The sequence below is a fragment of the Uranotaenia lowii genome, chromosome 2 (genome assembly GCF_029784155.1).
Source record: "Uranotaenia lowii strain MFRU-FL chromosome 2, ASM2978415v1, whole genome shotgun sequence".
Lineage (NCBI taxonomy): Eukaryota > Metazoa > Arthropoda > Insecta > Diptera > Culicidae > Uranotaenia > Uranotaenia lowii.
In genome coordinates, this window is record NC_073692.1 from 380,255,986 (window position 1) to 380,271,362 (window position 15,377).

Sequence of the window (15,377 nt, forward strand, 5' to 3'; positions counted from 1 at the left end):
CGAAATAGTGGGAGAGATTTGGATTATCGATCTCTTTTTTCTGCTTTTTTCGTATTTTTCAGAGTTGATTAACCAACTAAAACCGATTTTTTTCGCTGAAAAATTTTAGAAGTATAGTTTTTGGATTATAAGCGACTCTTGTCCAACGGAAAATTATTTCGTAGAGAAAATTAAATTGGAATTTTTTTATGAATTGCATAATCAAAGGGGATGAAAAACTTACTCTAAACCTAAACCGTGCTTTTGTCTAAAAATTTGAAAATTGCGCCTTTAAGTATGCAATGAACATAGGATAGTTAATCAACTTTTAGAATGTTTTTGTCTGACTCTTATAAACAGTGAAGTTAAAATTTAGAAGGCCAGAAAGTCGATTAACATTTATCTTTAGATTTTTGTCAAAGCTTAGAGCACCCTGATTTAAGGATCGAGTCTCCTTTAATAAAGGATCAAATCTCCTTTAACTTTCAAAATATCACATTTTTTTAGTCCCATGAAAACGCTTTCAAATCATCTACGAGTTTATGTATCGATCTGACTTTTGCAGCATATAAACTTGAAATAAAACGCTATCAGAAAATGTTGAGGACAGTGATCTACAGCGTTTTTCCAAAAAATCATAAGAAAAGGGGAACAAGAATACTTATTCTCCTCTACTTTTTCGGTTGTAGGTTTTATACACTTCAACACGTCTCAATGCAGTATTGTAATAAAATTTTTGTCAAAATTGAATCACAAGGACCTGAAAAATTTTAGTTTTTTTTTGGTTAATTTTCCCTAAAAGACATGAAAAACAGAAAAATGAGATCAGTTATCCAAACCTCCCGAACAGTTTCGTCTGGACTACGCTCCAAACCATCATGTTAATATTATTGGCAATCAAATATTTGAAAAAAATCTCAAGATTGGCCATTATTTAACGCAATGAGTGTTCCGGTCGTTCATTTTGACGCCTCATCGACAGTGATGAATTTCATCCTTAAAAAATGTCATACAATTTTCGAAGCTTAATAACTTTCTGATCTTAACTTTAATCGAAATGCAGTCTTTGGGTGAAATATTTGTCATGTTTTGAACTTTAAGAAAATACAAATTCAAAAGAAATCGGTTCAAAGGGACTAAAGTTACAGACGGATAACTGGTTTTCATATTTCCCTGCAATCAATCAAGTAGACAACAATCGTTGATTTAGATAATCTGGGTTTTTGGGCTACAGAAATTTATTAAGAACTATTAGTAAACAAAACTGAATTTGTTGTCTTCTCTCGTAAACGCAATTCATCTCAAATATATAATTTAATTTAATCTGAAATAATAAAAGCGGATGGTTACATATAAATCTCGGGGTTTTTATGATCCATAGTGCACTTCGAGATGTTCTATTCAATATCTTGTAAGAAAATATAAAAACCCAATTCAACACACTTAACAGTGGATTGTTGCCTTTCTTACCGCCTGTAAATTATATTTGGATACATGTGACACAAAGTAAACAAATGATAGATTTATAACTTCTAAATAGTAATTGAAGAATTTCGATCGCAGTAAATTCAAAATTATTTTAACAAATTGAGATTCAAAATTGTTTATAGAATAAAAATATTTTGAAATAACCATAATTTTCATATAAATAACAAAATTTGCAACTTATGGGAGAGTTTTGAAAGACTGGATACTGGAATATCTTGTATGATCCCGTTTTTTGACATTATAATCCCATTCAATTTATTTATTTATTTTTTTTTTTTTGAGTCACAGCATAGGGTAACTTTGTAATGAAAGAAGTTAAAAAATTAAGAAAACAATTTTAAAAAAGTTGCTTAACAATGTATATTGAATAACTCAACCGCTCATGTGAAGACGAAAATATTGAAAAAAATTGGGTAAAATTACAACTGCTAGACTAAAACACAATGCGGCAACGTAGGGTACGATTATCGATCAAATAATCTAAAGATATGAAAATTTTTGAAAATTTTGATTGTAAATTTTGTCAGTTTGTCAATTTTGTCAATTTGGTTAATTTTGCCAATTTTGTCAATTTTGTCAATTTTGTCATTTTTGTCAATTTTGTCAATTTTGTCCATTTTGTCAATTTTGTCAATTTTGTCAATTTTGTCAATTTTGTCAATTTTGTCAATTTTGTCAATTTTGTCAATTTTGTCCATTTTGTCCATTTTGTCCATTTTGTCAATTTTGTCAATTTTGTCAATTTTGTCAATTTTGTCAATTTTGTCAATTTTGTCAATTTTGTCAATTTTGTCAATTTTGTCAATTTTGTCAATTTTGTCAATTTTGTCAATTTTGTCAATTTTGTCAATTTTGTCAATTTTGTCAATTTTGTCAATTTTGTCATTTTTGTCAATTTTGTCAATTTTGTCAATTTTGTCAATTTTGTCAATTTTGTCAATTTTGTCAATTTTGTCAATTTTGTCAATTTTGTCAATTTTGTCAATTTTGTCAATTTTGTCAATTTTGTCAATTTTGTCAATTTTGTCAATTTTGTCAATTTTGTCAATTTTGTCAATTTTGTCAATTTTGTCAATTTTGTCAATTTTGTCAATTTTGTCAATTTTGTCAATTTTGTCAATTTTGTCAATTTTGTCAATTTTGTCAATTTTGTCAATTTTGTCAATTTTGTCAATTTTGTCAATTTTGTCAATTTTGTCAATTTTGTCAATTTTGTCAATTTTGTCAATTTTGTCAATTTTGTCAATTTTGTCAATTTTGTCAATTTTGTCAATTTTGTCAATTTTGTCAATTTTGTCAATTTTGTCAATTTTGTCAATTTTGTCAATTTTGTCAATTTTGTCAATTTTGTCAATTTTGTCAATTTTGTCAATTTTGTCAATTTTGTCAATTTTGTCAATTTTGTCAATTTTGTCAATTTTGTCAATTTTGTCAATTTTGTTAATTTTGTTAATTTTGTCCATTGTGTAAATTTTATCAATATTGGAAATAGGACCGGCTTCGAATGGAGAAATGGAGAAATCTCAAAAAATTGATAATTTTAGATCTGACAAAATAAAGTGCAAAAATTTTAGGAAAACGAAATAAATAAAATTCGCATAAAAAATTTGATGATTTTAGATCTGAAAAATTAATTTCGAAAAATTTTTTGATGCGAATTTTTTATTTCGATTTCTAAAGGCCGAAACAAATTTGAAATCTTTTTTTGAAGTTGGAACAAATTAATTTAAAACTTAATTCAACATGCAACAAACTTGTAAACAATCTACATTGCACAAAATTTAAAAATCCTGGTAATTTAGATCGAAAATTTGAAACAAATTCGTAAACAACAAGTGATATAATTCCCATCTTCCACAGTTTGGCGTTTGTTCATTCAACTGTTTAAGTTTTCGAAGAGTTTATCAATTTTTTTAATATCTTAAACTTTATTTATTTCCCATTAAGGATTTTAGGACAAATCGAAGTGATATAAAAAGAATTTGATTTTTGTTCTGGAATTAAAAAGAACACCATAAATGCTCTTTACTTCAGATTATCCTAATCAAATTTATGAAAAAGATAGATTTTCAATTGTAAATTAACCATCCTGATCATTTAAATACTCTGCAATCAATTTCAAAGTTGGTAGAATACTGTATCTGGACCAGTGCTGCAAATTTTCTTAAAGCACAAATGATACTGACTGTGATTTTCTATCAGTGTAAAAAGCTTCAACTGAAATGAACGGAATTGAAAAGTCAACAAATATAAAAGCTTCTGATCGGCTCGGTCATCCTCGTGCCTACAGAAAGCTATGTGAGTGTGTCTATCAGTCAGTAGAAAGCTCACTCGTAAACCCGAACTAACTTGTTTCACTCGAAAGCTACGAAAGCGTCTTTCGCTTAGGCGTTTCTGTCGCTCACTGTTTTTGATCAGTGACTGCAGCTTGAGCATTCAATCAGTGTCAGCGAAAGTTGCTGATAATTTCAGTAAGCATTTGTTTTTGCCATTTTTGCAAATTATGAATTGGGATTCAAAAAGAAAACGCGAATTGAAAATCGCTGAGACTATACGATTATTTGAAGGGGGGACAAGAGGATGGATGAATATAAAATTCATGAGAATTGAATTTATGGTAATTAATAATGACAAAAATATGACAAAATGTGGTCAAAAAATGACAAAATAACCACACAATGTTTTTTTTTTGTTTATTTGTGACACTTTACCAACGCTTTGGCATTCGTGTCAATCCCATTACACAATGTGATAAATATGTTGAAAACATGATAAAATTTTGACAAAAGTATGAGAAAAATCTGACAATTATGACTAAAATTTGACAATAAAATGACATCAATCAAACAATTATGTCATAAATATGACAAAAAATTGACAATAAAATGACAAAACATAACAAAAATAAGACACATATTCGACAAATGAGACAAACATTTGACAAATGTGATAATAATATGAAAAATAACACAAAAATGAAACAAATCATTTACAATACAATGACAAAACATGACAACAAAATTACAAAATTATGACAAAGTCTGACAAATATGACATAAATTTAACAATAAGATGATTAAACTTCGAGAAACCTTTGTCTAAAACATGTCTTATGTGATGAAAATAAGACAACATTATGACATAAATCTTATTATTAAAACAAAATTATCACAAAAAAATGACAATAAAATGATATATGTGGTTAAAGAATGACAACAATCTGGAAGATACCACATTTGTAATATTTAATCATTTTGTCAAATTTTTTGATAGTTTGACGACATAGTCGTATTTTTGTTCTTTTGATATCAAATTTTCAAATATATAAATTTGTCTGATTTTATCACAATTTCATGTCATGATTTTGTCAATTTATTATCATATTTTTACCACGCTTGTCATAATTTTGTTATATTTGTCATATTTTTGTCAATTGTTAACGACATTTGTCATTTTTTATGCCATGATTTTGTCTTTTTTGTCATATTTTTGTTAAAATATTGTCATATTTTAATCAGATTTAACATATTTTCCACAGAGTTGTGTTAGTAAATTTTTTTCCATTGTATTGTAAATTTTAGTCCTATTTGTCAAATTTTTTTTTGTCATAATTTGGTCATACTTTGACCACATTTGTCATGTTTTGTCATTTTATTGCCAACTTTTTGTCATAATTTTGTCCCCCCCCCCCAGATTCGTCTACACGCTCCCTCGCCAGCGTTCGTCTCGCCAACTCGAACACTCATTTCTAAACCTTCCCACTTCTTCACACCATTTGAAAAAGACGTATTTTTTATCAGAATCCTTCAAAAATAGCGATCTCAGCAGTAATTCTGAAATTTGCGCATGTCTAGCGAGTCGAACAATCTTTGTCACCATTCAACTAAACTTAATGATAATAGAAGGAAGCTTTTTTCACTTTCAGCAATGTTCGCTTGAAACTGAAAATGAAGATTGGATAACCTCATGAACCTGCAAAGAGCCTGAATGTATACTAAGCACCGATGTTGCCGATTGGTGAATGAGTGTGCAGAGAGCTTTCAAGACTGAGCTTTCTGTTCATTCTCGTATGAATCTAGTTGGAATTGAACTGACCGATACACTGCAATAAAGTCAGCTGTTAATTTCTCACTGACACTGAAAATTTGCAGCACTGATCTGGACACGGTGCTATTAACCCTCCAAAGCCGTTCGGGTCAATATGACCCGAAGCGCACATTTCAAACATCTTTATCATCATTCCAATATACTGATGAACTGGTAGTTTTGACAGACCAAGTATGTTCTATGAAAATAATGATCAAATTAACGCCAACAAACTAAAATTTGAGTTTTTAAAATCGGTTCATTGAGAAATGAAATACAGCTAAGCAAAGCCAAAACTGGATGTCGTTTTTTTAAAGTAAGACTTTTTTCTACCGGAAGATCTGTCATAGCGGTAAAAACTTTCATTGGACCCCAACATATCTATACATTGTCGGATAGATGGATTCTTGTCAATTTTAAACATCGATGAAATATTTAAATACAGAAAAGCTGTCAGAAATTATGAGTATTTTAAAAATAAAATTGATTTTTCGGACTTTTAACTTTCTGAACCAGTATCTGAAAACCTGGTAATACATATCGACTTTATTTTGAAATGTTGAGTAATTAGAATAAATTACCTACACAATGAATATAATATCATCAAAATCGGTTAACATTTACAGCCAGGAGAACGAAATCAAATTACAACGCATATTTTCCCGAAACGGATATTTAGCGAACGGCTTTGGAAGGTTAATGATGTTAAGTTTTATTAGATTTTCCAAATGAAATAATAATCACTCTGTTTGTCACATTACAACTCTTTTCTCTCACCTTGTCTCACTTTGATGTCTTCTATGAAGTTGAAGCCATGTATTTCCTATTAGTTCATTTTATTTAAATATAGAGTTGGATTTACGCTAAAGGTATGACAATCGTTTTAACCTTATTTAGAATGATTATGTCTTTGAAAAAACCATTAAAAAGGAAAAAAAAATCTCCAAAAAAATAAATTGTTCTAGACCTCTTGATCAACTATTTCAAATTTGGGCTAAAATGAAAGAGAGGAGTCCCAGCTTTCGAATGGTGCAAAAATAAGCAATGCTTATTTTTTATAAATAAAATGGTTCCATCAGAGGCACCGTGACTCTATCTCATCTCATTCTCACCTCATTCTCATCCCACTCTCATCCCTTCCATATGAAAGGCAAAGAAGGATGAATAAATACTGGCCAAACGGTAGACGGCCAAAGCTTCCTTGTTCTTTGCTTCTTGCTAATCTGCGTTGGCAAAATGACTTTGACAATAAACCTGTGTTTGCTAATCGTCTCAGATTGTGCACTAGGTAAAATATAGGACTGGCAAGCCGAGATTAGATGTTGCAGTGAGTTCGATTCTCACTATATTTTTTACAGGGATGAATTATCCCATATGAAAAAAATCTCGTAAAAATGTTTTTCTTGTTTCGCTTGAATGTAGTGGTCATGCATTATTTAGCTTGGGAGCTCGAGTTTTTATGCCAGTATTGCTTTTCCAAACAAACCATCTTTGGTACAGTACATTTTTGCAACCTCTTCGTTATAGGTGTAACTTGAAAAAATTACTATTTTTTGTCTTCATGTAGCTTCTATTTTATATACGGGAACAAGTTTTGTTCGAGTTTTTTTGTGCAAAAAGATATGAGGAGAATTAGAAAATGGGATCAAGTCTCCCTGTCTCCTCTATGCTTTGAAAAAGCAATTGCTGATTGTAGATTTATGTATGTATGTATGTAGATAATCCATCATGGGTGCACGGATTCACCGCAGTTTTATCAAAGTAAGTGCTCACATGCTTTTTAGATAACATCAATTAATCATAAAATCTTGAATGCACTATACCCGACACCATGATTTCGTGTGAATTGTTATGAAGTGAATGTATTAAGTGTACATGAAAGTATATTTTTGGAGAACAAATCAATCAGATACACAACCAGTTGAAGATTTATAACATTTTAGTGCTATATATTCACTACAGGTATTCCGGCATCCGTGTATATACCTGGCCAGCTGGCAGCTGATTGAAAGTTCCATTTTATGCAAATAAATATGAACAAACATCTTACCCATCGGCTAGTAAAGGGACCTAAACCCAAACCTTACTGCCGATACTGAAATTCAAATACAAATCTGTCTGGCATTTTAAACCAGCACCAGCACCCCTCACTAGCTGGCCAATTTTCAGCGCTCCATTTCGAACCCAAAGATTAAAAACTATTAAGTTTTTAGGCTCTGGACACTTTTCTCAGGATATTTTGCGTATCTTTTTTTTCTCTCTTCACTACTGCCCCATTACCTAAATTATACACTTGTTTTCAAAATAGAATTCTATGCTTTTTTCTTCTCTTCAATTTTTTTACTGCCCTTCTGCTCCACCAACTAACTGCACCCTAACCATAGATCACTTTTCTAAGAATTTTCCATTACACTTCAAATTATTTTATTCACCGTCTTTATTTCTTTGCTATTTGAGACTCCCCTTCACAATCACTTGTTTTGCTGAGAAGCCATCGTTTAACTCTTCTTAAAATCATTTAAACCGCCTAAAATGAACGCCACAGATCATCTGAACTTTTCCAAAGAGGAGCACTTCCCTCAAATGTCATGAAATGACATCTGCGACTCAGCATTATATTATTGGCTCAGATGTACGATCGATTTTAATTCTTTCAATGTCATTTTAATTCTCATTTTTTTCCATAATTCTGGGTATCAAGGCTATTTGAGAGAAAAAAAAACCCTCATGCCATTTTTCTACCCAACACCACGGTGGATTTTCTCCCGGCTGTATTTTTATTCACCATAACATTGCTTTTCCTACCTTTCCTTTCAGCCAGATTTTTTCTCGGATACTCCCGCTTCTTCCCTCTAGCTTTCACATCCACTCTTTTTTCCTCCCCTCCTCCTACCCCATCATTGCATTATTCACTTTTTTCCCTTTGAGATAGCGTCCAATGCATTTCCTTTCCCTTTTCTTTTTAAATTTATAGCTGTTTCTTTCTTCACCGATTTCAAATTCACTCCTGAATATAATCCTCCCTTCGTGTTAAAAATATGCACATGATTATGCTACGTATGGACTAGCAAAATTGAATTGAAGAAACTTCTCGTTCCGCCAGTATCATCAATGAAATTTTCAATAATACCACAAATCGGAAAGCGACCAACATATTTGATCGCAGCAAGCCAAACATCCACTGCCGTCTCTATGGCAACCACACGAAAGGGGGAGCTGATTTTTCTTCACCATCAACCTGACGCGTCCACTGTAATTATTTTTTCAAGAGCAGAACTTTGCATAAATTTGAACTAAATCCCTGGGGCAAAACTATAAGCACTCAACAACAATTCAATTCTTCACCATTAGAGCCTCTTCAAATTTCACCCCGATTTTCACATCCCCAATGCCCCTCTTTATAAACCCAACAACAGAAAACTGCACGAATTCTATTGAGCACTTTTTTTTAGAGGATTTCTAGGGAAATCTGTTTTTTTTCTTACTGGAACCACAATTTCAATGAAAATATTTATCGGAATGGGATGATAAAAGCACATAAAACCACAAAACTACTTCGAAGCCAAATCTATCTTTTTTCGAGGTACACAATCTAAAGAACCCAAACTTGTGCCCAAACAAAACACGACCTCACGCGACGAGAGCCAATTCCCGAATGCAATTGCTGATTGTAGATTTATTCAGAAAAATTACAGCTTGAAAATTTTTCAAAACAATCTTTTTTATTATTTAAGGGCAATTGTAATGCAAATTTGTTCTATCGTTTCAAGCTTTTCATAATTCAAATTACATAAATGTATTGATCGGCTGCAGAGAAAAAAGAAATTATGAATCATTTTTTCGACACAATTTCTCAGCTGGTTCATTCAAGATACCCAACCCAACCCATCAAAACTCGAGATATTGGTCAATGAAGAACCAATCTAGAGCAAGCCCTTGACTGCGCCGCTTCAATCTCAAACCCATTGATGGCAAATCTCCATCAGAAGTCAAGCTCCCAGATGGCCCAGCACGCAGTCAAGTGGTCGGATAGAATATATACATCCACATATAGATATTGAGATTCAAAGCAAAGTATAATAAAATCGGAAAAGATCCACCATGGAATGGAAAAAAAAGATGCATCATCTCCGCGCGCCGAACTAAACGGACAAAGCAAAAGCAATTAATATCCAATCAAAAAGTTGAGAATGGAAACGCGAAAAGAAGAATAAATGTTTGTATACTCCAAACGCCCGGAATTGAGGAATTAAAATTCAACAAAATCGAAAACGGCTGAAACGGCTACGGGTCGACCCGATTTCTGTGTCATCGGGTGGGTCTGGTTCAAAATCAGAACTCGTGAATCGAAAAGTGGCCCGGGCAGCTTCCAGTCATCCATTGATTTCAAACCGGGGAGCCATCTGAATCCCGTTTTGAAAGGGGTCCCAATGAGGAATTGTATTTTAATTGAATTGTTTGAGATATGTTATTCCAGAGATTTTCATCGTCGTTGGCGGCAAGCTCTGGCGGATGAATGATGACGAAAGAGCTGTGAGAGAGCTCAAGAGAGGACGAGAGTCAAGTATTATTTTATTCATCATTTTTCCGATGTTGCTTTTATTGTTTTCGTTTTCATTCGATTTCGATATCGTTCCACTTCATCTGCGGGTGCATTTTTTTTCGAGCAGCGGAACTTAATGGTTGAGAGATTTGCTTCTGGATTTTTTTTAATGATTTTCTGAAGGGTGGGAGATCTATGAATAAATTGGTGCGACAATGTAGATGGTTCATTTTTTATTTTATTTCAGACCAGTTCGGCAACCAGCAGAATTTTGAAGAGACAAGACACTAGATCCTTTAATTGTTAAAATTATAATTAAAGTCAGGCCAAGATAGACTAAACATGTCCTGTTTGTAGCTTTTTATGGAAAAGTTTTTTTTTTTGGTTCTCTATCATTTTGTAATTTATTTTCATATTGATTTTTTTTAATTCCATAATTTTAAATCGCTTTATGTTTAATTCTAATTTTTGTAATTTTTGTCATATTTGTCATTTTTGTCATTTTTGTCATTTCTGTCATTTTTGTCATTTTTGTCATTTTTGTCATTTTTGTCATTTTTGTAATTTTTGTAATTTTTGTCATTTTTGTCATTTTTGTCATTTTTGTCATTTTTGTCATTTTTGTCATTTTTGTCATTTTTGTCATTTTTGTCATTTTTGTCATTTTTGTCATTTTTGTCATTTTTGTCATTTTTGTCATTTTTGTCATTTTTGTCATTTTTGTCATTTTTGTCATTTTTGTCATTTTTGTCATTTTTGTCATTTTTGTCATTTTTGTCATTTTTGTCATTTTTGTCATTTTTGTCATTTTTGTCATTTTTGTCATTTTTGTCATTTTTGTCATTTTTGTCATTTTTGTCATTTTTGTCATTTTGGTCATTTTTGTCATTTTTGTCATTTTTGTCATTTTTGTCATTTTTGTCATTTTTGTCATTTTTGTCATTATTGTCATTTTTGTCATTTTTGTCATTTTTGTCATTTTTGTCATTTTTGTCATTTTTGTCATTTTTGTCATTTTTGTCATTTTTGTCATTTTTGTCATTTTTGTCATTTTTGTCATTTTTGTCATTTTTGTCATTTTTGTCATTTTTGTCATTTTTGTCATTTTTGTCATTTTTGTCATTTTTGTCATTTTTGTCATTTTTGTCATTTTTGTCATTTTTGTCATTTTTGTCATTTTTGTCATTTTTGTCGTTTTTGTCATTTTTGTCATTTTTGTCGTTTTTGTCATTTTTGTCATTTTTGTCATTTTTGTCATTTTTGTCATTTTTGTCATTTTTGTCATTTTTGTCATTTTTGTCATTTTTGTCATTTTTGTCATTTTTGTCATTTTTGTCATTTTTGTCATTTTTGTCATTTTTGTCATTTTTGTCATTTTTGTCGTTTTTGTCATTTTTGTCATTTTTGTCATTTTTGTCATTTTTGTCATTTTTGTCACTTTTGTCATCCATTCTGACACAAAAGATTGCCGACCCCTGCCTTTGACGAAATTCGATTGATATCTTTCGATCGGAGATGATTTTAAGAATACATTTTAGGGAACGTCTGGTTGCTGCGGGCATTATCTTAAAGTAACGATGATGGAACTGTTCAAATATTTGGATTCTGTAGGAGCTAAAAGCTTCCAATTGATTGAAAAGGGTGAAGTGGGTGAGTTTTGGTTTATTTTTTGTTCCACTTTTAACTGATGCAGCCAGATGGATTCATCAACGCTCGTGAACGATTGAGTGTTTCAAAATTAAGCTTCTAGTCCAAATAACGGACTAAGATGATTTGTACCGAGGACCTGTCATCTCAAACAATAAACCATTTGGCATGTTCATCAACCGTCAATCACAGATCTCGCTTCTAAAATTTTTCACTCGAGACAGCTTTATTTCAGCTAGTGATAAAATCCAAGATTAATGGCCCCTCCTAAACACTGGACAGAAACAGAAAACGTCCCTCTGCCTGTCAGTGGTTTTGTCAACACGTTAATCCTCGTGTCGTAAGCTTACAAATTGTCACCGACTGACTGTTCTTACTCTCTGCTTGCTGTTTCCCTTTTTCCAGATGTCCGGACTGGTGATAATCGGTGTCACACTTTGGACCGTGCTTTGGAAGCATCAGTACATATCGCTGCTCTCGACGACCAACTACGCCATCGGGACCTACTCTTTGCTGGCCGCTGGGCTGCTCGCGCTTTTAGGTGGCGTACTGGGATGCTGCGGAGTTTGGCGGGAAAACCGAGCGTTGCTGTTGGGCGTAAGTTGTTTTTTGTAATTGAAAAATGGTGGTATGAATTCTTGAGTATTCCTAGTTTTTTAGTTTATTGCAAAATAAGGTCTGATTTTATGGGTATTTTCTCAAGATTTGCTAATGTATTTCATAATGGCTAAAGCCCATAAAAGTGATACGGTCAAAATTTGGTCAAGGGAAAACTCGTGTAAATCGGTGAAATCGTTTATTTAAAAAATCAAATTAAATTTCCTTTTCAAGTTTAATTAGTATAAAATTAAGGAAAAATATTCAGTTAGGCTTCCGCTTTTCCAAATCCGAATGGCCGGGCCTTACGCTTAACCCCTGCCATCGGATTTTGTACAGCCACCTTGTCTACCTTCTTCGCCGCAGAAAGCCAGTTTGCCTTGAACTGCTGCTCGTCCTTAGCAGTTTTTTTGGTCTTCGTTAGGTTCCGCTTGAGAATAGCCCAGTATTTCTCAATTGGACGAAGCTCTGTTGTGTTGGGAGGGTTCTTGTCCTTGGGAACCACCTGCACGTTGTTGGCGGCCATGGCCTTTTTACCGTAATGGCAAGATGCCAATTCCGGCCAAAACAGTACGGAACAACCGTGTTTCTTCAGGAAAGGCAGCAGACGTTTATTCAAACACTCTTTCACGTAAATTTCTTGGTTGACAGTCCCGGAAGCTATGAAAATGCTGCTTTTCAAGCCACAGGTACAGATGGCTTGCCAAACCAGATATTTCTTCGCGAACTTTGACAGTTTCATGTGCTTGAAAATATCTGCTACCTTTCCCCTTCCTTTTGCCGTATAAAACACCTGTCCCGGAAGCTGCTTGTAGTCGGCTTTGACGTAGGTTTCGTCGTCCAGTCGCAGTCAAACTTCGTCAGCATAGTCTTGTACAGCCTCCGGGATCGCGCTTTGGCCGTCTTATTTTGTTTATCATCGGTTGTAGTCGATACACCCAGCTTATTTGCGGCATCTCGGAGAGAGAGGTTAGGGTTTCGCTTGAAACTACCGCAAGCAACTCTCTTTGTCGTCTTAGCAGCTTCCGGTTTTCAATTTCCCCCTGATCCAGACTTCCTGGCTGTCGACAAACGTTCCCCAAACACTTTGATTACATTTATAACGGTTGATTTGGCAACTTTTAGTGATTTTGTCAGCTTTGCGTGCGAGTAGCTCGGATTTTCGGGATGCGCGAGCAAAATTTTGATACGCTGCTCCTCTTCCTTGGACGGCACTTTGACAACTGAACATTGAATTCCAATATCAAAATAGGAGCAACATTCTACACACACACCTTCAAAATGAGGGGTGTTCAGGTTTTTTAAATGCAAAATTGAAAGAAATACGTGAAGTTGATATTGACCAAATTTTGACCGTATCATCCTTTATTTGTCCAAACCTTTGTTTTTAATGTTGAGTTTTCAAAGAAAATAGAAATCCAACGGAAAGCCAAGAACAGATTGATTGACACACTCTCCCTAGAAGATTAAAACGTCGTCCGCCTTACAAGCTCCCTTAGTGGAACTCCAATCTGAACTAAGAAGAAGCCGCAAACGTTAGATTCGTTACATTCGTTCGTAGAGCTCGCCAACGTTACATTCAAGAGTAGACCAAATCAAAGCCTTCTTATCGAGACTAGAAGCCGATTATGAAGCTCTTCATAGTTCCGGCTTTGAACTATCATCAAGAAGGCCGAATATTTATTTTCAAAAATTCATGAAACCATTAAAAAGTAATGTTGCAAAGAGTCCACTGCGACCATAAAGTTGATCTATTGTGGTATTACCCCGTGTTATTTTTTTTTACTTTGCTATGCTACTTTACACCCCTGCACTATTGGTTGAAGTTGCAGTTGTTTACCGGTAGCACTACGAGAACATACATATCTAAGTAGGATCTCCAAGTGCAATCCAAGTTCCCTTGAAAAAATCCACCCACATGCATGTGCTGCATCATTGAGGCGTACAATTTCAAGGTAGCAAGGCTAACATTTAGCTAATACTAAAACCGCCAATCTTCGTCGTACTATGTGTGCCACGTTTTTCCACGACCGTTATTCGATCTCATGATCGTTGGCTTAGAAGACAAGGATGCTATCTTCTAGGCCACGATCTGCTGGAGTGCTTAAGGTTCAGGGAATCCAAAAATCGTTATCATCCGTTAGAATTTGCCGATCAAAACACCCGTGAGAGAGATTTTTATCCGCAAGAAAACTATACTAGCGCCTATAAACTTCAATTTTGCTCTCCATAAGTGGTGCATTCCTATTCAAATTTATCGTCTCTTGTAACGTTGAGGATAACCCAGTAAGCGCATCCTCTCAGGAATCGGCAGAGCATGCAAAAAATTGAGAGTTGAGTCTCCGAACTTAAAATAAAACGGTTAATTTCGGCGACACTTAAAGAACGCAAGTACCCAGTAAGCGCGTCCTCTCAGAAATCGACAGAGCATGCAAAAAATTGAGAGTTGAGTCACCGAACTTAGAATAAAACGGTTAATTTCGGCGACACTCCAAGAACGCAAGAATTCTCATTCGATTTGTCCTGCCGAGATACCAAGAGGCAACGAATACGAATGCGTACATGCGAAATCAGTTTGAATTGTACTCTCGTACGATGTGGTCGCATTTATCTCCGCGTTTTTTATGTGCGTGCTTTCAATCGTAGCAGTCGACTTCGCAGGCAGACAAACACGCGTCTCGAAGAGAAACATACAAACACGATTCGGGTTGTTTTCGTGTGTTTCTCTGGAGGGCGTGTCTTAGCTTAATTCGTGGCACTCACCCAAGGCACGCGTATGGTGTGTTCCTCTCTAACGATGTGATGATGCAAAATCGCCAGAGAGATCGTTACGATCCCTCTGGCGATTTGAGTTACCTCTCTGCCGATTCAAATTTACCGGGTATATTCTAATTCGGTTTGTCCTGCCGAGATACCTAGAGGCAACGAATACGAATGCATACATCGAAATCAGTTTGAATCGTACACTCGTACGGTGCAGTCGACTTCTCGGGCAGGCAAACACGCGTCTCGAAGGGAAACATACAAACACGATTCG

At 34.1% G+C, this 15,377-nt stretch overlaps 1 protein-coding gene across 6 annotated transcripts in view; it reads left to right on the top strand.

The window, feature by feature from the left end:
• Window positions 1-15,377, top strand: part of LOC129746765 (CD151 antigen-like) — a 238,340-nt gene that overhangs the window by 193,413 nt on the left and 29,550 nt on the right. For all 6 annotated transcript variants that reach the window (XM_055740639.1, XM_055740642.1, XM_055740641.1 and 3 more), the window contains exon 4: window positions 12,149-12,340. In XM_055740639.1, the coding sequence (XP_055596614.1) occupies window positions 12,149-12,340 (192 nt within the window). The remainder of the gene's footprint in view (window positions 1-12,148; window positions 12,341-15,377) is intronic.